At 39.1% G+C, this 22,354-nt stretch overlaps 1 protein-coding gene across 4 annotated transcripts in view; it reads right to left on the reverse strand.

Moving 5' to 3' along the window:
- Positions 1–22,354, reverse strand: part of SERPINB7 (serpin family B member 7) — a 56,598-nt gene that overhangs the window by 3,479 nt on the left and 30,765 nt on the right. For 2 of the 4 annotated variants that reach the window (XM_038525846.1, XM_038525844.1), the window contains exons 2-7: positions 20,744–20,809; positions 18,393–18,578; positions 13,084–13,134; positions 12,401–12,517; positions 4,969–5,086; positions 837–979 (exon numbers count right to left, since the gene is read on the reverse strand). In XM_038525846.1, coding sequence (XP_038381774.1) covers positions 837–979; positions 4,969–5,086; positions 12,401–12,517; positions 13,084–13,134; positions 18,393–18,560 — 597 coding nt within the window. In that variant the 5' untranslated portion in view covers positions 18,561–18,578; positions 20,744–20,809. The remainder of the gene's footprint in view (positions 1–836; positions 980–4,968; positions 5,087–12,400; positions 12,518–13,083; positions 13,135–18,392; positions 18,579–20,743; positions 20,810–22,354) is intronic. The other 2 variants (XM_038525847.1, XM_038525845.1) reach the window with 1 other exon arrangement.

A 22,354-nucleotide genomic window follows, 5' to 3' on the forward strand; every position in this document is an offset into this window, starting at 1 on the left:
TATTCATAGTAATATTTATCACTCATTCAGTGATCTTTTATTTCCACCAGCTCTCAGCACTCCTACATCTCAAATTTCTGTTGTGGAAAAATGCAGGAAGAATATTTCAATAAATAAAACTAATTTTAAAAGCTAACCTGAGTTTTTCTGCCTCAAAAGGCTGAGCGATTGAAAGAAACTTTTGAGATCAATTAGTGGAATCACCTCATTTGTGAAAATAAGAAGGTCTATAGTGCTTGAGTTAACTTGACTCCAAAGCCTTTGATGTTTCTACTATTAGATTACTGTGTACAAATTGGTAACCACACAAACACACGCACACACACACACACACACAAGAATATATGTTTTATAAAAGTTGGTTAAGACTGACACTTGGAAATGTGTAACTTTACTAAACATAACTTCTTCCTTTGTAAAAGGACACACATCCTTGCTTTGCCTCAGGAAAATCATTGATATTAAATGACTGGAACTATCCACCCCACAGTTAGAATTACAAAAAACTAAAAGCACACTTTTGTCATATTTTCAAGTTGATGACATAGGCATCCAAATATTAGAATATTTTTAAATGAATCCATATTTTATTACTTTATTACTTTTCTCAAATTTGAATGTATTTAAGAAATATTGACTTATGGGACACTTCCTGCATTATCAGGAAAATAGGTTGTATTATAAGCAATTCACCATAAAGCACTGGTAAGCAGTAGAAGAAATAAGTAAAGAAATGAGGAATCTTTCATTTGTCTATATAAATACCATAATTTCTGCAAAGGAATACTATTGGCAAAAAAAAAAAACCACTTCTTAAATTAAAAATATTTCCATACCTTGGGAGATTTGAAATGACAATTTAAGGTTTCATTCTTGCTGAAAGCCAACTCCCACTTGCCTTTGAAGTACACGGCATTCACCAGCACCATTACAGCAGAGGAGCTTATGCCATCTTCTTGAAAGACATTCCTGATTTTACCTTTGGAAAAATAAATGGAGAAAAAAATGTTAATTTTTAATGTAATTTTTATGTTTTATATTTTTAGACTTATTTATTTGAGAGAGAGGCAGAGCAGGGGGAGGGGTAGAGGCAGAGGGAAAGAGAATCTCAAACAGACTCCTCACTGAGTATGGATCTCACCACTCCGAGATCACAACCTGAGCCAAAATCAACAAGCAGATGCTCCATTGACTAAGCCACCCAGGCACCCCATTAATGTAATTAAAAAAAAAAAAAAAAGACAAGCTGAACATGATATTTTCCTTATGACATAATTCTAATAATAACAACGATATTAGTAATAATCTATGAACAATCACTCCATCCAGTACTCTCTGAACACTTTATGTACAACATTTGGTTTAATCCTCACAAAATCTCTATGAGGCAGGCACTATTATTGTTTTCACTTCTTGTTGAAGAAGATGGAACACAGAGAGATAGAATAATTTATACAACATCATATAACAAGAAAGTTACGGCAAAAGGATTCCAACCCAGAAAGACAATTCCCCAAGGGCCCTCCTTGCTGGTAAGCACCAAACTACCTTTACTGCCCCAATGAGATCACAGCCCTCCAAATATAATTCAACTCCATTCTGTTGGGCTAATTACTTCTTTCATTCTACATTAAGATTTTTGCTGGATGTCAAACCTACTCTTGATACTTGAATCATAACCATGAAAGGCACCATCCTTGTTCACAGTCCAGCACAGGGGAGGCAACAACCAAACAGCCATACACACTGGTACTGCAGCCATGTGCTCAGGGTGCTGTGAGAGCACAGATTAGGGGCTCCCATCTCTGGCTTGACCTTCTGCTGGAGCTGAGGGCCAAGGGGAGGCAGAGAGAAGCTGCATATAGTAGAGGCTGTCTATTTAAACACACGGAAGCCTGGAAGAGCACAGCGTATTTGGGAAAATCCTAACTCATTCTGATGTATTAGGGAAAGTAGTGGTTGGAAAGGTTACAGTCAGTGACCAAATAATGAAGAGCCTACATGTCTGGTGGTAACTTTGGATTATCCTGAAAGCAATGGAAAATGATTATTCAGGATTCATTGTAAAATAAGAAAGAACGCCGTCATGATGGGTCAGATTTCTCTTTCAAAAGGACTGCCCTGGTATGTGTGGAGGATGGGGAAGGGGTGATAAGACCTGGGTGAGTTTGTTGGTATGTTGGCAGCATTTTGAAGTGTTCCCCCCAAATGAGTATTGAGAACAAATGCTTATCAAACTAAGAATAATTTTAAGATATATTTGCGTGAAAAAAGAAGGAATAGAAATAAATAACTGGTCCAGATGGAAAAAGGTGTTATCAATCTGATACCCTTAAAAAATACACACTAAATAGAATTCCATTCAGTTATTGGGAAAAGCAATGGCACAGTGTCAGTTTGTGAATAGTGTATTTGAAACTTGTGGTGGCTAATGGTCAAAGTAATCCCCTACTGAGGTAATGATGAATGAACAAAAGGAAATTGAGACACTGTATTCTTGTTCCCAGTTGTAGTATGTTGAATGTTTACCTTTTAAGAATGCAAGTCACATGTTTCATATTTTTGAGACAGAACCAGACTCAGCAAATACAGGTATATTGTTCTGAGTATAAATCCGGATCAAGCCTTAAGTAAAGAAATGGCCAGGCTTATAATCAGTTGATTATAAAATACCGTATCTGTTTTGACTCAAGCAGAACATCAACTGGAAATCGGTTTTTAGATGTATGAAAGACACTTACCAATAAAGCAATGTATTTTTCATGAAAGGTACTACCTTTGCCACAAATAATATTTTGATAAATGAAGAGGCTTTTAAAATGAAAGATAAACTATGCATCTTTTAGAAGAAGCAATGATATAAAAATATATTTCACATATAGTAGGATGTCATAAGTTCAATAAACTTCCTTAAGAAAAAACAGCAAGATACTGGATTGATCATTATAATGAAACATTATGGTGTGGTCACTGAAAATAACGTTCTATAGTCTTCTAGTCTTTGTTCACTACATAGGTATAAGATATTGAGGATAACTGGGTAAATTATTTCAGCTTGTCACTAATGGATGAAATGGTCATAATGAAGTCAATATTTGTTTCATAGGATTGTTTCCCAATCCAATGAGATAATGTAATAGATAAGATTTCTGAAAAGTATAAAGTATGCAGATTATTAAGATACTCAGAACCACATTGTGGACAAATATGAAAGCAATTCTTTTTTATTTAATAATATATTTTATTTAACCAATACCTCCCAAATCATTCCACCTTATAATATATATAAAAAGCTACTGAGGATATGTTTACATTCTTTATTTCATACTTGTTCTATGCAATTAGATGGTCATGAAAATTTCAAAGTAGTCTGTAAAAATGTGGGAGTTAGAGTATGAAGAAAAAAATCTAGACATAGATGTGAACATAGGCTACAAACATAACTAGGTCAACTTATGTGCATGAGGTCAAGGACTAGAATAAAAAATGGGAAAAGGGGGGATCCCTGGGTGGCTCAGCGGTTTCGCGCCTGCCTTTGGCCCAGGGCGCGATCCTGGAGTCCCAGGATCGAGTCCCGCATCGGGCTCCTGGCATGGAGCCTGCTTCTCCCTCTCCTCTGCCTGTCTCTCTCCCTCTCTCTCTCTCTCTCTATCATAAATAAATAAAAATAAATTAAAAATAAAGAAAATGGGAAAAGGAAACTGAGATTTACTGAGGTGCTAAAATTGTGAGGAATTTTTGCTTCCCATTTTTCAATGTGATTAAAAAACATATAGCATATTTACCATCTTAACAGGTCAGTTGTATTAACTATATATGCCTTGCTGTGTATCACACCTTCAGAACTTATTTCATCTCGAAAAACTGAAACTCTAAATGCATAGGACAACTCTCCTTCATGCACCAGCCCCCAGACCCTGGTAAGTGCCACTCTATTTTTTTAGTTGAAGTACAGTTAACATACACTATTATATTAGTTTTAGGTGTACAACATAATGATCCAACAGTTCCATACATTACTCAGTGGTCATCGAAGTAAATGTACTGTTAATCCCCTCCACCTATTTCAATCTCCCCCCCACCTCCCCTTTGATAACAACCACCTGCTTTCTCTGCATTTAAGTCAGTTTTTTGTTTGTATCTTTTTTTTTCTTTGTTTTGTTTCTTAAATTCCACATATGAATGAAATCATAATATCTGTGTTTCTCTGTCTTATTTCACTTAGCATTATACCTTCTAGGTCTGTCCATGTTGCTGTAAATGGTAAGATTTCATTCTTTTTATGGCTTAGTAATATTCCTTTCTATCTATCTATCATCTATCTATCTATCTATCTATATCAAGATATATATATCTTCTTTATCCACTAATCTATTAATAAACATATGGGTTGCTTCTACATCTTGGCTACTGGAAATAATGGGGCAATAGCCACAGGCATATATTTTTTTTTCAAATAAATGTTTTCATTTTCTCTGGATAAATATCCAGTAGTGGAATTCCTGGAGCATATTGATAATTCTGTTTTTAATTTTCTGAAGAACCTCCATACTGTTTTCCATAGTGGCTGCACCAATGTGTCTTCCCACCAACAGTGCTCAAGCAATATTCAATAATAGCAACCATTACTTTGGATTAGGAGGAACTGTTCCTTGCATATCTTACAAAAGACTTCCAGCTGTATTTTTTAAAGATTTTTTATCTATTTATTTGAGAGAAAGACAGCAAGTGTAAGAGAACAGTAGCAGGTGGGGAGGGGCAAAGAGAGAGGGGGAAGCAGGCGCCCCCTGAGCAGGGAGTAGGACTTGCGGCTCTATGCCAGGACCCTGGGATCATGACCTGAGCCAAAGACAGACACTTGACAGACTGAGCCACCTAGGTGCCCCAAAACTTCCAGCTTTAAACTTGACTATTGTTAGTATTCACATATCACTGACAAATCTTATAGAAAAATAGGGTTGCACTCACCATGTGTCTCATTTTCAACCCATTTATTAATTTTATATCTGGTATCTTCTACATCATTTGTAAAGTCAACTCGTTCCACTTTGGCATTGTATAATTTTTCAGCACACTCAATATAGTCCTATAAATATAAATAATTACAGTTCTATAAGTAATACACAGTTCTTATAGTCATAAATCACTATCAACTAAGCATATAAGAAATCTGTTTTTGAACTCATCTCTTCATTTCCACCATCTAACTCAAAGACTCATTCCTCACTCAAAGATGAGGAAATATGACTAGAAATATGAAAACATGGCTAAGACAGGAGCTGGAGAACCTGAAACTGAATTTGCACAGCAAGCATGCTATTTGAACTTATGTTTATTAGGGGGAGGCTGGTTAGGATTACATCTAAAGACCACTCCCTTGGCTTTACCACTGCTTTCTCACTATAAATACTTCAACAGTGTCTTAGCTTATCTTTCTTGCTTTTGTCACCCCCTTCCTACTGAAAACATTAAGAAGGCTTTCAGGCTACTTCTTGTACTTAAAAAAAGAAGCTCAAGCCCCTGGACTTTGCCTGCACTTGAAAGAAAGATAAAAAAAAAAAAAAAAGAAAGAAGAAAAGAAGTCAAGCTGATGAGAACAAGCAGAAAAGGTGAGCACTCCAAGCAATAGTACCCTCAGAGGAGTAAGAGGATCTTTGCACACTCAGAAGACCAACAGGAATTTGTGCTGATGGAAACATGTGTAGAAGGTGGAAATGGAGCCAGGGCAGAGGAAGAGCGAGAGTGTCTTATTGCCTTTGACAAGGAGGTTTCATTTTATTTTAGAGTAAGTTATTTAAAGTATTTAAACAGAGGAATAATATTTAAATGTACATTTCATAAAGGGGACTCTGAAATCAGCACAGAAAATAAAACTGATTGGAAATAGAAGGACTTGTTAAAGTGTCCTTATAGTTTATCCTGAAGGGTGTAAAGAGGTCCTGAACCGAGGCACTAGCAATTTCCAGGGTCATGGGGAAGACAAGACAAATGTTAGAAATGCACTAGAAAGTGGAACTAGCTCTTTTCTTATCCCCTACCCTTCCATTTCCTTCTTGAACCATTCAGACTCAAAGCCATAAGGAGGGGCAAATCTAGATAGGTATACATCTCAGGATGGGGAGGACCACTGTGGCAGGGCTGGATGGCATAGCCCCATCACAGTGAGGAGCCATTCAGCACAAAGTTTTAGTGGCCAAACCAGATGAAGAACACATTGCCTTGTCAGGGAAGCCCAGCTCTGGAATTCAAGTTCAGGCAGAGTCCTGAGGCATCCCTGAGGAGGGGAGTCCTTAGGCAGATATTAGATTTTAAATAGTGTGAGATGGGCATCCATGTAGGGTGTCAAAGCACAAAAAAGTGAGAGTGACATCTCTGTGGTAGGCAGCTCACCATGGGGTGTGGGGGATTAAGTGGAGGGAGGAAGTATTCTCGTGGAGAAACAGCCTAACATGGAGGGGCAGATCTCTCATGGGATGAAGAAGGTGTTTTCACACTGGGAGGGGCAACAACATCAGTGATAGGAGATTGGTTACATAGAAGGAGGTGGATCAAACAAGTAAATATATAAGAATAATGTCAGCCAGACTTCTCACTATTAGAGAAGGGAGATAAACAAACATAGGAAGACAGAAAACAAAAAAAATGAACCCTGTGGTGTATTAATGGAAATTGGTGATACCAATAGGAACTCGTGAGTTTCATTAGATACAAGTAAAGAGATGAACACGCATTTAATATATGCATGTATCTTCCTTAAAAAGAACTAAGGCTCTTGGAGAAATGGCTGATTCTAGGACTAAAACAGGAAAAGAAGATGAGATTGGAACATCTCATGGTGCCAGAGAGTGCTCAAATGAAGGGGGCCTATCAAAAAAACACAGATGCCAATAGAAGAAATAATTTGAGCATGAAAATAATATGATGGATTATAACCTTTTGGCTAAAACAAAAGACACCATGGGTCCATATTGCTATAAATAAACAAACAAATAAATAAATACGTTTTCTCAAGAATGAGATATTTACACAGCCTGAAAGCAATTCCCTACAAAATACTTAACAACAGGGGAAAAGGAGGAACTTCACAACAGTGAAACCCAGCAGATATCTGTGTAATCACATAATCAAAGATGGCAGGACAAGCAATGGGATAAATCAGAATCCTGCTGGTGTGCAATAGGGATAACACAATAAAACAAAACACTGGATGTTTCCATCAAATCTGGTGCAAGTGTTAGCTAATGTTATGGCAATAATCCTTGCACAATATATAAGTGTATCAAATCAACATGCCATACGCTTTAAACTTATACAATATTACATATCAATCATATTTCAGTCAAACTGGGGAAAAATGGAACTCTAATTATGAAGAAACACCAAACAAACCCACACTGAAGGGCATTCTAAAATATAACTGGCCTAAAACTGGACACTGTGAATATCATCAAAAGTGTCGAGATCATGAAAGTCAAAACAGGCTATGAAATGTTCCAAATTGAAGGCGACTAAAAGTGAGTCAACAACAGAATATAGTGCATGACTCTGACTAAATCCTTTGCTATGAGGGGATGATGTTGGGCTGACTGGTAAAACTCAAAAGGATTAAAAGATAAGCTGATACTAATGTAAATTGTTAACTTCCTGATCTTGATGGTTGTATCGTGATTATGTAGAAGAATATCATTTTTTGTAGGAATTACATGAAACTATTCAAATATGATAAAGCATCTCAAATGGTTCAGGGGGGGAATGTTCTTTCTACAATACTTGCAACTTCTATGTGAGTTTGAAATTATTTCAAGGGACGCCTGGGTGGCTCAGTGATTGAGCATCTGCCTTTTGCTCAGAGTGTGATCCCGGGATCTGGGATCGAGTCCCACTTCGGGGTCCCTGCATGGAGCCTGCTTCTCCCTCTGCCTGTGTCTCTGCCTCTCCTCTCTGTGTGTCTCTCATGAATAAATAAATAAAATCTTTTAAAAAAAAGAAATTATTTCAAAATAACTTTTCTTTTGAAAGTAGAAGGAAAACCTCTTAGGTCTTCTTCACTGATGCACTATGAAGCTCCAGGAAAGGGAAAAAGTCAGAGTTGATCAAAATACTTGGTAAGTCATTCACTGAAAGAGAACCCAGGGGTTGGAGAATATGTGGGGACAGGAGAGATGGTGTGCTGAAGAATCCATAGACCCTGAGGATTTGTAGTAGCCAGGTAGAGAGATGAGCATAGCACTCAGGGTGAGGAATGATTCATCATACAGCCACAGAGAACTGTGGAGGTATGGAGGACAGAGTCAAGGAACTACACACTTTCAAGTTGATCACCTCTTCCCGGGTAAAAGAGTAGACTCAAAGTGTTAGAGGTCTGATAGCAGAACCCTAAAGAACACCAGTATTTCAGAGATAAGTGAAGGAATAAAGATAAACAAAGGAAAATGAGATGAAGAAGAAGGTAGAAAACCAGGAGAAATCAATGCCATAGAAACTATGAGAGGGGAAAGTTTCAGGGAGCTCCAATAGTGTTGAATACTAAAGAGGCAGGTAAGACCAAAACTGCGAGGTGCCCATAGCTTGGTGTCCACTGGAAGCCATCAGTCACCTTGGTAAGAGCAGCTTCAGGAGAATGTAGAAGGTAGAAGCTAGTGTGCAATAGCTAGAGTAGTGAGAGAGGGTGAAAAAAATGGATCCTGACTAGATTTACCACTCTGAAGAAATTTGATTTTTCAAGTTTAGATTGTCAGACTGAGAAACACAAAAATGGGAAGAGAATCATGGGGTAACTTTAAAAAAAAAGGAGAGAAAATTTTAGAAGATTTGTCTCTGGAGCACATTTATATGCGAAGACAGTAGAGTCACAGAAGTTCAGGAAAAATACTGATGGAAACATATCACCAAGAAACTTGGGTGGGGAGTGAGGTGGCAAGAAGAAATGGAAAAATTATCCATTAAACAGTGTTCCCCCTGAAAATGAAGGGAAAGAGGAAAGGGAGCCGGGTGTGAGTTGGGATATGGATCACCCATGATGGTCTCTGTTTTCTTTGTCAAGTAGAAGACAAGTGGAGATGGGAACGTATTGCTTAAATAAGAAAATACATTATTCTGTGGTGAATGTGCTTCTACCTATAGAAGAGAAGCTGGAATACAAAACAACACAAGTCTAGGTTTTTTCTCTATATACAGTCTGTTCCATGAACTTCTATCATATATTCATTGTTAAGAAAGAGCCACACTGTGTCTCTTTAAAATTCTTCCATTAATTTTAAGATCAAATTGCCCATCCAGAACTAAAATATTTATCCTATGTATATTACAACATGTATTTTCACTTAAGTACTAAAGTAAATTCCTATTTTTAAAAAGGGGGGGGGGGCAGCCCAGGTGGCTCAGGGGTTTAGCACCACCTACAGCCTGGGGCCTGATCCTGGAGACCAGGGATTGAATCCCATGTCCAGCTCCCTGCATGGAGCCTGCTTCTCCCTCTGCCTGTGTCTCTGCTGCTCGCTCGCTCTCTCTCTCATTAATAAATAAATAAAATCTTTGAAAAAAAAAAAAGTTTGGGGATCCCTGGGTTGGCGCAGTGGTTTGGCGCCTGCCTTTGGCCCAGGGCGCGATCCTGGAGACCCGGGATCGAATCCCACGTCAGGGCTCCCGGTGCATGGAGCCTGCTTCTCCCTCTGCCTGTGTCTCTGCCTCTCTCTCTCTCTCTCTTTCTGTGTGTGTGTGACTATCATAAATAAATAAAAATTTAAAAAATATATTAAAAAAAAAGTTTGAAATTTAAAGGTGCTTGTGCCAAGTATGGAAAGTCTATTTTTGAGGTGAAGACGACAAATGATTGTAAAATTAGGACCGAGTCAAGTGTTTGATCTTGGCCAGGCAGACAGCAGTGAGTGTGCAGGTGGTCCCTTCCACTGGCTAGTCACCCGTGGAGCCCAGAGCAGCAGTTCTGAGGAGCACAGGGGTGTCACCCTGAGGTCTCGGGCTATCCCAGATGACCCAGACATCCACCCACACACCGGAAGGCCGTGGTTGACACCCTGTTGCTGTCGTAATTGTGATGACCAGCGGAGACAGGATGTGTGCTGAAGAAAACCCATGGACATTTCCACCAAATCCCATGGCTCCTGGTCCTCACCTGGGTTCCCACAGCCCTGGGCCCTTCTCCTGCCCCAGGACCAACCGGATGGATCTAACACATCAGAGATCTAGAGCTCATGGCACAGAACTAGTTGAAACTGATGGTGGCCACAAGGGTTTGTTGGGAAACTGAGAGAGGCAGAAGAGCTTTCAGTAAGTGTTGGGAGGAATGAGAGAAAGAAATTACTGAGCACCCAGCTGACTGCTGGGCAGCACTGAGAACACCTAGCGGGGCTGGGAGCCCGTGGCATCATGCTGGTGAGCACACACAGACACACACATAGCACAAGTGTTGGGTAGTGGGTGGCCAAGGAACAGCTGCTGGGGGAAGTCATGGGACTGATCCAGATGGGGCTTTGCTGGGGGAAAGAGAGAGCTGATATGTTGAGAGACGACAGAGCGATCAAAAAAATTGCATAACCCGCTGCAGCTGAAGAACAGGTAGGGTGGGGCTGAAATAACGAAAGAACGAAAGAACGAGAAGCATGGAATGATGTGGCCACTGAGGGCAACTCCAGTTGTAGATTTCAGGAGTGCAACAGTTCTGGGTGTTGATGAGTTTCAGGGTGTGGCTTGGGCATTTGCTACTGTAGTGGTATAGAGGGAGGGTCACTGTGAGCACTGTGACTGTGCTCACAGCTGGGTGTCCTCTTCAGCGTCCCTGGGGTAACCTTCAGTTACCCAAAATGATGGCAGAGCTGGGGGGCAGGAATGGCCATTCACAGAGGTCCGACCAACCAAGACAGATGTAGCACAGATTTGGGGAAGAGGGAGGAGAAGGTAACAGAGATGGTGGTTGGGTCTTCTACATACTTTTTGTAAAGACAATTCACACATTATTATTATCTTCAGCAATTCTATTGGACTCATCCATACTCAAATATGAGTAAAAAAACTGTTACACAACCAAAGGAAAAATACTTGGGAGATGATCTATCTTTGCACTGGTCTGACAACCGAAAGTTGACAATAGTTACATTTTCAATGCAAAGTAGTTTTTAGAGTAACTAACTGTGTTTATAAAGGTTTGGGGCGGTAGAAATGGCAGTGTCTGTTTTCCATGTTTCACCCTCACCGTGCTGGGTGCACACACTGAGTGCCAGATAAAGGAACATGGAAATGTGCTATAAATAGTAACATGACATACACATCACCCTCCAGGTTAAAAGAGCTAGCAGTCCCTCAGGGACTCTGCAGCATGTGTGGGAAAAGAGGCACAAAATGTGCAGCTGAACACAGAGGGTGGCCCCTGTAAAGCTTCGGTAGGATTCCTTTGGAAAGATTAAAACACAAAGTGGCCTCATGCTTCAGACTTGGCCAGCTGCCAAAGGGTTTGGGAGTGGTGTAGGAAGGCAGAGAATCCGTGTGGGTGACTGGAGAGACAATAATGGCTGGGTGGAACACAGACAGCTGGCCAAGAGGCAAGTGGAGATCAGCCCAGAGATGTCATGAAGCAAAGCTCTGTGGTCGTCTGACAAGTGGGGAACTCAAAGGGAGAAGAAGCACGCCCAGAAAATCATGGCCCTTGCATCTGCTTCAATAGTACTAACCTGCCTGGTCGCCCCAGCGATGGTGGCTCTAAAGCGTGGGTTGAGCCCAGTGGCGTGTAGGGTGTGGTCTGGGTCGCACTGGTCTTTGGGTGGTGAATGCATTGATAACACAGACACCACAGAGTAACACGAAAACTGCCTGCTGACCTCGAATGAACCAATCCTCTGCCTTCCGCCCTCTTCTCTGCTGCTGGCTGGCCTTATCCTAAGTCCCACACAAGGGGCCCTTGGGTCAGTGATCTCACTGCAACGTTACTGTTGGCAGGACAGATGAAAGCATGGCTGAGAACAGAGGAGGGGGACACAGCCTGGGGATCCACAGCCATCCCAGGAGACACGAAGCTCGGAGGAAAAGCTGTTTCCTCTGCTGCCCACAGACAACCCTAAATGGGTTGCTTGTTCCTCCCACCCGGTTACAGCTCCGCATCACCGCCAGAGGACAGGGTGTCTTGGGGTTTGGAGCCTCGCAGTCTGCTGACCCTGAGTATGGGGATCACTTGGCTCAAGTGAACTGCACTCTGAAAACAGAGTGATGAAATTTCGAAGACATCTGGGAACATCATTAGCAGCTATAAGAAAAAAAAGAAATTCTAAAAAAAAAAAAAACCTCCATTGTAAGGCTCCCTAGAAAGACACAAGTCCCTCTGCAGACAATGGATTGAACGAGACTAGTGTCCAGAGAAGAAATCACCTATGATGCGGGAGGCCACACTTACCTTATGAAAGTCAAACACTTTTTCTGCAAAAAGACCATTGACAATGCTGAGCTCGTAATACCTATGGGACGTGTTTATATCAGAGAGGACTCTTTTCAGCTGAGATTGAAGTCCTGGCTGTTATTAAAAAGATTCATAAAAATGTATTACAGGACTGCAAATATAACCGCACTCTTACTTACACAAGAAATAAAACATGTATATTATACCAGAAAAGAATTGAAAAATTATGATGCTTGTAAAAGCAGCAATGCTACCTATATTTACAATTTCTGGCCCTTTCTCATAATAGTATCTGTAATCAACATTAATTAAAAATTTTACCAAAATAATTAACCTTAGAACAAAATTGTTAACAGCAGATAATCAATTTGCCTTGTATGTATACTAAATAGTTCATTTTACCAGTATAAATTGGCTGTGAATATCAAAGGATAAAAGCAAAACATGTAGTGCCACACTATCTTGCCAAAATCTGACCAACACACACACACAAAGTATTGGTAAATTAATAATTAACAAGATAAATTATCAAAAATCGTACTTAAGATGCCACACTGTGGAAATCTGAGTGAGACATAGCCCTTGGCTTTGACAGGACACTAAGCATAATTAACTACATCGGTGAGATGGTAATTTCTCTAAATTTAGTCTCACATTCTTTTTTGGCATGTTGTCTTTACCTGAGTGTTAGAAGAGCTTCCCCATCCTGACGCTGTGTTGAAGTGAAGCATCTGCAAACGGGGAGCAAGGAAAGCAGTTAGCAGGTCCTGCTCCACAGTAAGGGACCCCACAAAATAAAGTAAGAAAGAGACTTCATGGTCAATGATTGTGTTTGTGTGTGTATTTGGAAGCACACAGGGCACACGTGACAGGTGCAGCCCCCCTATTGACTTGGTTAGGACACAGATTATTCATTGGGGAAAGTGCCACAAGCTGGCAGAGGTAATAAATCGATGGCTACAAAACGGATTGTGCTTAATAGTTATTTTGGTTTGCTCATTCTGGTGGAGCAATTTAACAGTTACTCACTGATTAAACCTAGACAAGGATCAAAAAGAATCAAATAAGAAATTTTATTTAGCTACGTGGTGGGCAAGATTAAGGCTAAATACGTAGGCATCAAGACATAAAAGGGTGACGTAGTTACTGAATATCTAGGAAGTCCTAAATGTGAAGCTAAATTGGGACTTGAGAGATGTAATTTAAGATCCTGCGACTATTTGAGGAAAAAATAAAGAAGATCCTGCGATTATCTGAAATTAGGTAGTTTTAGGTTTTTCCTTTTCCAACGTGGCTCTCATAATCCTATTATTTTAATAATTGCTATTCTGCTCAAGCTTTAATTTTCTATTGCACTTTACCTGAATTTCCCCAGGCCCTTACATCCATGGGTTCTGAACTGCAAAACAGCTTCTCTCCTAGGAAGTGATAAAGTGTGCTATGTATATGGTAGTCATTTATGCAACTGTCTGGAGCAAACCGAATGTGCGCTGCCCCCCAGATACACAGACACAGCCAAGATTTTCTGTAGAAGGGTGTAGGTTTTCTTTAAGGGGTCATATGTGCCATATTTGAAGCTAGTGGGAGGCAGAAGGAGGGAAGGAGGGAGAAGGGGTGAAAGACCACTTTGACACTGGGTAAAGAAATCATGTATGGGAATTTAACTAAGTCAATGCTGCTATCAGTGCCTCTGTGGGAGCAATCAACTTCAAGACTTCAAACCCCTAACTGACAGCACCATCTTATTGGCTAGGAAGAAATGGAACAGCTCAGTAAGACATATGAGGTCGTATGAAGACTAGGAGTGTCACTATTAGTCTTAATAGGTCACAGAGAATTGGAACCTACCTCAGTTTCTACATCCTCTTACTCTAGAATAATAATTAATATTGAGGTAGAGTAAGAGATAAGGCAAAGGCAACAAGGCAAATCTGATATACAAATTAGTAGTCAAGTTAAAATTCACTGGTGGGGTCTTTGCAGGCATTGAGACACCATCCTTGGCATCCAGATGTCATCCCGCCCCGCCTCCAAGTTCTATGCCATTGTGGAGCATGAAAAATATCAGGCCCCTTTCTCATTTTGCCTTGGCATTGGATAGACTGGTATTTAGGAAAATTCAGAAGTACCAGAAACATAAAACATCATGGTATAGTGTCAGGACTCAAAAATGCTGTCTTTTCAGAACTAACTCTTGTGAAACCAAGTTTATAGTTGGTTTAACTCTTGTGAAACCAGTATTATAAAAAGGTATATGAATGCCCAGAAGTCATTCTTGTAAAGTTTTTGAAAAAAGATTCAACAAGTATAAATATTTACTATCGTTCTTTGATCATTTCTAATTTTACTCTATTTTGATAATAATCTAGTTGTCTCTTCTGATATTCCTAATTGGCTTTTAGTAAACTGGACTGGTACAATATTGAGGCGATACGTATATATTTTATATTTTCAAAAATTCTAAGCTATTAGACATTTAACAATAAAACTACCATGACTAGGGCACCTGGGTGGCTCAGTGGTTGAGCATCTGCTTTGGCTCAGGTCATGATCCTGGAGTCCTGGGATCGAGTCCCGCATCAGGCTTCCTGCAGTGAGTCTGCTTCTCCCTCTGCCTGTGTCTCTGCCTCTCTCTGTGTGTGTCTCATGAAAAAATTAATAAAAATCTTTACAAAAATAAAAATAGAAACCATTATATTAGTGTAAGCAGAGGTGTTTCTGTTTGCTGCCAACCCTGTTTTACCAGAAGGTTCACCAAATCATTTTCCATAAGCTATAAAACAAAACCCTTGAGGTCACTAATTTAGAAGAGGGAAAAAAGGTTTCTTAGTCTTTATTTTACTTGGTTTTTGGTTTATTACACAAGGGCATTAAGTTGATTTAAGATGTGGAGTTGGGAAAGGTAGTTTGGATAAGAATTTTGAACTTTGAAGAGTTACTTGTAGATATATGTTTCTGGCCAAGAAGATGTGGATATGCATTTTTGAAATACACGTTACATCTTTCAGCTAGGAGACCCTGCAAAAACATGAGAGGTGACGCTACACTGGGTATGGGAAGCCATACCCCTTACCAAATACCACTTTTGCCTGGGGCCTTTGTATCAAGTAGTGGTCCTGCCCTAGCTCTAGCACCTTATAATTTTGATAAGGACCTTGCTATCTTTTTGCCAACTTATTTCTTGAAATGACAATAGAGCCTATGTTTGGTGTTTCAAGGCTATGACATATATTCCTAGTGTTTCAGTCTTTAAAAAAATAAATAAGGCTTGGTTTTTCCTCCAAAAATAAAAAAATTAAAATAAAATAAAAACCATTATATCAAAATAATAAAGTAAAGTAATATTAAAGCTAAATGAAAAAATATGATATGATCCTGAACACAGGACCTTATAAATAAATAAATATACTTTTCTTCTCTTTTATTTAAATGGCAAGTAGCTGGTATGTCACTTTAACTCCACGGAACCTCATGCATGCCAATTCTGGATTTCAATACTATTATCCAATAAAGTAACCAGGGCTTCACTGAGAGTAGGTAACCTGGCCTGTCTTGAGCCAAGAAAATTCAGGACAGGCCCAGAACATCATGTTGTCAGTTAGCAAAGATTTAGTCATCTGAAAGGATTATTTTAAAATGACAAATTTAAAGAGATTTCTACCGGCCCAACTGTGACCATCTGAGCATCAAAAGCAAAAATGACCACTGGTCATGGTAACACTTAAGAGAGACAGATGGATGGATGCATAAATTATAACTAAATTGACTGAGTTGATTGAGGCTGGATATATATATATATAAACCCATGGTGTCAAGTGTCAGGTATTGCAAGGAAAAACTAGCTGGGACAGGATTGGGGGGCTGTAGGGGAAGGCTAACAATTTCCAAGAAGGAATACTGCAGACAACTAAGTATTTGTACAAATGAATTATACGAGTGTTTTGGTCTCTATAGTTGCCATTTTTCCCCTCTTACATGTTTCTTATACGAAGTCATAATAGCGAGGGTTGCGAGAAGTAACTCAGGAAAGGCACGGACAGTAAAAAGAGCAGACCGTGATAGGAAAGGCTCTTTGAATTCACTGTGACCCACCCCCCATGAGCTATTGACTCAAGTTCACATGGCAGCTGGGGGGCAAGGAGACCTCAAGAAATGAATCAGGCAATAGCCTGAGAATGTTCCTAATCTGAAATCATACAACAATAAATAACTGCCTTCTATTGTGTTAAAGGCATGGGGTTTCGTCACAGGTGTGGAGCCGATCCATCTTTGTCTAACATATGGAACAGGAACAACCTGGAAACTATATGTTAGGTGGATACCACCAAAGCAACCCCCACAGTTTACAGGTAAGGATCCTGAGGCCCACACGGGTGAACTAATTTTCCCAAATCAGAATTTGGATCTAAGTTTCTAACTCGCAGACCAATGATCTGTTTCCATGACATCAAGTTGCCTTACTAGGTTCTAAAACATTATGTATTTATACTAATGAATGAATACATTTTTATGAGTTGCTAAGGTTTTTCTTTCCCAAAGGCTTTAGATTTGTTGATCAAAATCCCAACTTTAAAATAACTGAGGCTCTTCAATAATGTACTTAGGGCTGCATCTCAGTTTGGCGGCTTTAAGGCAAATAGTTCTCAGTTGTGGGTTGATTCTACTTCATGGGGACGTCTGGCAATACCTGGAGGCACTGTTGATTGTGACAGGACAGAGGTACACTAGTGGTATCTAACAAGAAAAGGCCAGGGATGCTGCGAAACCTTCTCCGGGGCACAGAAAAGCCCCTCACAACAAAGAGTTATCTGCCTTAAAATGTCTGTAGGGCCAAGGTATAGAGACTCTGACTTAGGAGATCACCTTGAATTTGAAACATAGCTCTGCCACTTACTAGCTAAGATGGTATGGGAACACACAAAATCCGGGTAATAGTACCTACGTCAGTGTTATTGTGAGCAGCAAATAAGGTACCCATGGAACCTATCCCACAGCCTAACACTGATGAAGTCCTCAGCAGTTAGTTGTTATCAGCTCATTAAAGGTGCTCAACATACTGCGACTGGGAATCACTCCAACTCTTGGAAAAATGGCATTCTGAGACTCTGCGGTTATTTCCCTAGCAACAAATATTCACTGAGCTATCCAGAGGGAGAAACAAATCGCCCTAGCTTAAAGTATCTGCACGAACAATCTTCAGCAAGTGCTTAGTTGTGAAAGGTTGCAACGCAGACGATCTTCCCCTAGCTCTCTTTTATGAACTAGAATATGGGGGGAACCAGTGGGCAGGAAGGGATGATAAAGACCAGCCTAGGCCTGGCATCTCACCTTCTACTGAGCTACTGCAATTCCATGACTGTTTCACTTCCTTGCACAGCATGGTTCAGGGTAGTGTACATGGGTTAGTTAAAAAGTACTTTCTAAAGGTATTGATGACAATGTGATAACTGTGCAGGCAGGCTGCTATTATCTGGAATGTACTATTATGTCTTTGGTACCCAGGTCACTCATATTTAAAGTGGACTTCATTGGTATCTTCTTGTTCTTCTTTCTTATCTACTTGACTACTAATTTATTTATTAGGCAGTGGTTTCCCAAGCTTTAGTGTGCACCTGGGAGTTTATTAAACCACAGATTGCTGAGCTCCATCCCCATGGTTTCTGACTCAGTGGGTCTCAGGTGGGGCCCAAGCATCTGCATTTCTAACGAATTCTCCAGGTGATGCTATGCTGCTGGTCTAGGAAATGCATTTCGAGAACCACTATACTAAAGAAAAGAATCAAAGCGACAGTTCTGAGTATGTTCCTGTTGTCTCTCATCTCAAAAACAAGTGCTACAAGCAGTGAGACTTCTTCACACCCGGAGAGGGACTCTTTGAGATGTCTTCATTTACATGGGACCATTGCAGTAGAATATGCTCTTGTAGGAAACAATTGGCCCTAAACGATTAATTGCAGAAATCATGGGTGGTGGCATAATGGAGACTGACCTTATCAATCTGGGAAACACAATCACCCCGTGCGCCCAAACGGACCAGGGCCAAGGCAGTGAAGATGCTCAGGGAAGAAAAGAACACATTTTCACTTCCTTGATTGTTATCCATCTCTCTGAACAGATTGAAGCAAAACTCTGCATTTGCTGCAGCAAGGGAGGCCATTGTGGAACGAAGTGCCACCTAGAGAACAAAGACAAATGGAATGAGTTCCAATGACATTTTGGGTGATATGATGGTTTTTAAAAATCATTTCTTTTTATATTTGAAGCTTCATTTCTTCAGTCTTGGATGTAACCGTCAAATAACTTAAAACAAAAAGAAAAATTTCCCTTGGTCCAGTATCCTTGTTACCAACACTAAAACTATCTCTTCTGCCAACAGCATCATGAGACACTCATTTTGTTTTACACCAATACTCTTTCGTGCAGTGTTTCTATGTTTCTGCCTATGCTCTCCCACTCACATCCAGGACATATTTCCAGTTCTCCTTGATGTGGCATTTCAATCATCAGAGGCATCTGAGAGTTCTGTTTTCAACTCCTAAGCAGACATATTCCTGGGTTCTACCGTTGATCAAATCACCCCAGCTTTCTAAGCTGAAATAGAGCAAAAGTGCTCTTTGCACTAAAACAAAGATTAGAACATTAGACAGTCTATTAACAGGACTATAGTCCTTGCTTTCTAAATCTTTAATTTTAAAAAATGTTAGCATTTGGAGATTTAACACATAATTTCCTTCCTTCTCTCTAGAATAGCTGCCATTCATGCGCTTAATCATATACCTTAACTCTTTTTAAGACTGTCCTAACTTCAAGTATTATGCATCTTTGATCCTGTATTTATTATTTTCACACCATTTTCTAACTTTTTTGGAATGTAGAATGTAATTAACCATATTACATATCACAAACATGCACAGGACTTTCCAACACAGAGGTGTCTTTTACTGGAGAACCTGAGGTGTAACAGCAAATTTACAATCCAGGATGAAAATAAGACTGTCTTCAAATTCTTGATAATGTTTCTGAAATATAGAGGGCTGCCACCAGCATGAAATTCTTCAACAATCCGCCTCGGCATTTCTCTGCACTTTTTTCACAATACTCAAGTGATCCCAACACCAAAGGTGGGGTTGTCTCAGACTGAATGAATTCATATGGATCCTCTAAATTATTTTCCTTGAATGTTTTGTGATATTATGCCTAATGGTGTGGCAGGTTCTAAGAGTCATGGACCCTTATGGAACCCAGTCCTAACCCCAACCTTGTTGGTAACAGTTGTGTGACCAGGGTCAAGTCTTTAATTTCTCTAAACTTCTAAAATGCATTGTATTAGGTAAGATGATCAACCTACAGGACAGAATACTGTGTGTCCTTCCACCCTTACAGGTGTAAAAGGACCACACCATAACATCAAAGCATTTGGGAGTGGAAGGTGGGAGCAGGTACGGAAAAGCAAGAAGGTCAAGAGGAGGGAGATATGTGTGGCTTGAAAGAATAATATTCTAAAATCGTCGTTGTGTTGATTTTGTTGAAGTCACAAAAACTTAATGCCTTTCAAAGTTACAAATGACATTAAAATAAGTTTAGAATTTTTATTTTATCGAATGGAAACTTGAGCTTAAAAACAAATGAGAAACAACCCTAGTATAATGCCTGACCCATTGTGGACAGTCAATGAATTGAATGAAACTGCTCTATATTCTTTATTAATTCGTAGTAAATTTGTTCTTCCTAAAAGACCACAAATTGGACATTTCCAGAGTGTTCCTGAGGAATTGTATTCTTCCCTTTGGAATTCCAAGCCCTGAGAACATCATTGAGGCACAAGGCCAAAAATGATGCTGTTTTGCAAGGTCAATTTCATCTACTTTCGTATAGGTCCTACTCTTCAGTTATGTCCCCGGAAATACAGGGTGAAAAAATCATTCACACTCCAAACCCTCTTCAGTCCGAGAAAGAACATCTACTGTTTATTAATAATTATCCAGGAAATTTAATGATTTCATATCAAGTCCATGAAAACTAGAGGGATGAGTAGTGGCCGCTGTGATTGGAGAACAGGAGAAGCCCCTTCTAGTAAAGGAGAGAAGGAACCAGAAAAAGGAGAGGACACAGGATGAAAGATGGAAGGCAGCTTTATCCAGCGAGTGATATGTCAGGGACAAGGCCTCCAAACTTTCCAGGAGTTCAAAATCACATTCTACATTGGAAAAATAAGTATTGCTTCTAAGAAAATGTTTTTAAATGAAACAATTGAAATTAGCGAATATAGAAGTAAATATATTTAAATTGAAACATTATTGACTTTTATATTAAATTTTGTACTCATAAGAAGTTTCTTACTTTTAGAGAGAAATTGTATGCTACATTCTCTGTCTTCAAACAGTTTCTAAGACTTCATATTGTTTGCTGAAAAGCATAGTAAATGAAATTAATCACTCTTGGGAAAGTAACTTTAAAAGCAAAATTGTAATAATCATTTCCAAATATTTACAATGAAAATTATGCCTTATGGAAGATTGTGAGTTTATTTCATATATTCTATATAATTTATTTGATATATTTGATATACTATATTCAATGTAATTTGAATCTTTAAGACCTGCAAGATTTAAAAATGACCCTCTCTGGGGATCCACCTGTGTGGCCCAGTGTAGTCTGGAAGTTACTTGGTTAGTATCATATCCCAAAGTACAAAATTTCAATGTACTTTTCTTTGGCCAAGTCCCAATTCTTGGTGCTTTACAAAAGTATCTCTTACTGAGGCGCCTGGGTTTAACAATGGGTTAAACGTCCTACTCTTGGTTTTGGCTCAGGTTGTGATTGCAGGGTTGTGGGATCGAGTACTCTATACTCAGCACAGAGTCTGCTTGGGACTCTCTCTCCCTCCCACAGCCTCTCTCTCTCTCCCTCTATCCTCTCACTCTAAAATAAATAAGGAAATCTTGAAAAAAAAACTTTAATAAAAAGTATGTCCTACTATTTTACCCTCTGGGCAAAGGGGGAGCCCTTTCATGTTTTTAAAAATCATTCCTTCAATCATTTTCTATGTAATAACTACAAATGTTCATGTTCTAATTTTTTAATCATCCTGTTAACTTTTCACAAAGCTATCATTGTACTGAAGAAAAGAGAAACTACACAGGAATTTGTTCATTGAAGTAACTGAGTACACATTTTTATGAGTTAGATAAATTTTATGGCAGAGAAACCATACTAGACAAACAAAAAAAAATGATCTGAAACTTTCCTAGACCGTATAAATTCTTAAGCAATGACTTTTAAAATGATAAACGGTACTATATCATAAGTCTTTAACATTCCTGTACAGGCATGTTTATGCACTTTGAAAAAAAAATACCAAATAGTATGTTCCACTTCACATAATTGTTTTTATCTTTCTCTATGCAGGTGTACTCCAGTTCCCAGAATGAAAGCAAGATTCTTTCTTTCTCTTTTGATATAAAATCTAAATCCCACTGGCACATAGATAAACAATATTTTAAAGGTGCCAAATTGAACTCCAATAAAAGAATATACAATTTTTTTAAATTTTTTAAAAAGATGTTACTTACTTTTTTATGTTCCTAAGTTTCCATCAGGTGACAGATTAATAAATATTAGCATTAATACCAAAACTGTGATTTTCCTTTCTCCTCTAATTACTTTTTATTGCAACTTTAAAAATAATAATAAACAAGTACCAACAGAAATAAATTAAGTTCAAACAAACCATGCACAAGTATCTAATAATTTGAGTCCCAGTTAAATAACTAAACAAAATGGAAAAGGAAAATAAATTATATTAAGCTACAGAAGGCATCAGTATGATACCACCAAGCATGCCATTGTCCAGACATAGCAATGAAGGAAGGTTCTTTTCAAATCAGGGAAGAACTTGGCTTCAGATTAATTTTTTCATCCCACTAAAAACATACTATATTCTTACATTCT

Source organism: Canis lupus, chromosome 1 (genome assembly GCF_011100685.1).
Source record: "Canis lupus familiaris isolate Mischka breed German Shepherd chromosome 1, alternate assembly UU_Cfam_GSD_1.0, whole genome shotgun sequence".
NCBI classification, from domain to species: domain Eukaryota; kingdom Metazoa; phylum Chordata; class Mammalia; order Carnivora; family Canidae; genus Canis; species Canis lupus.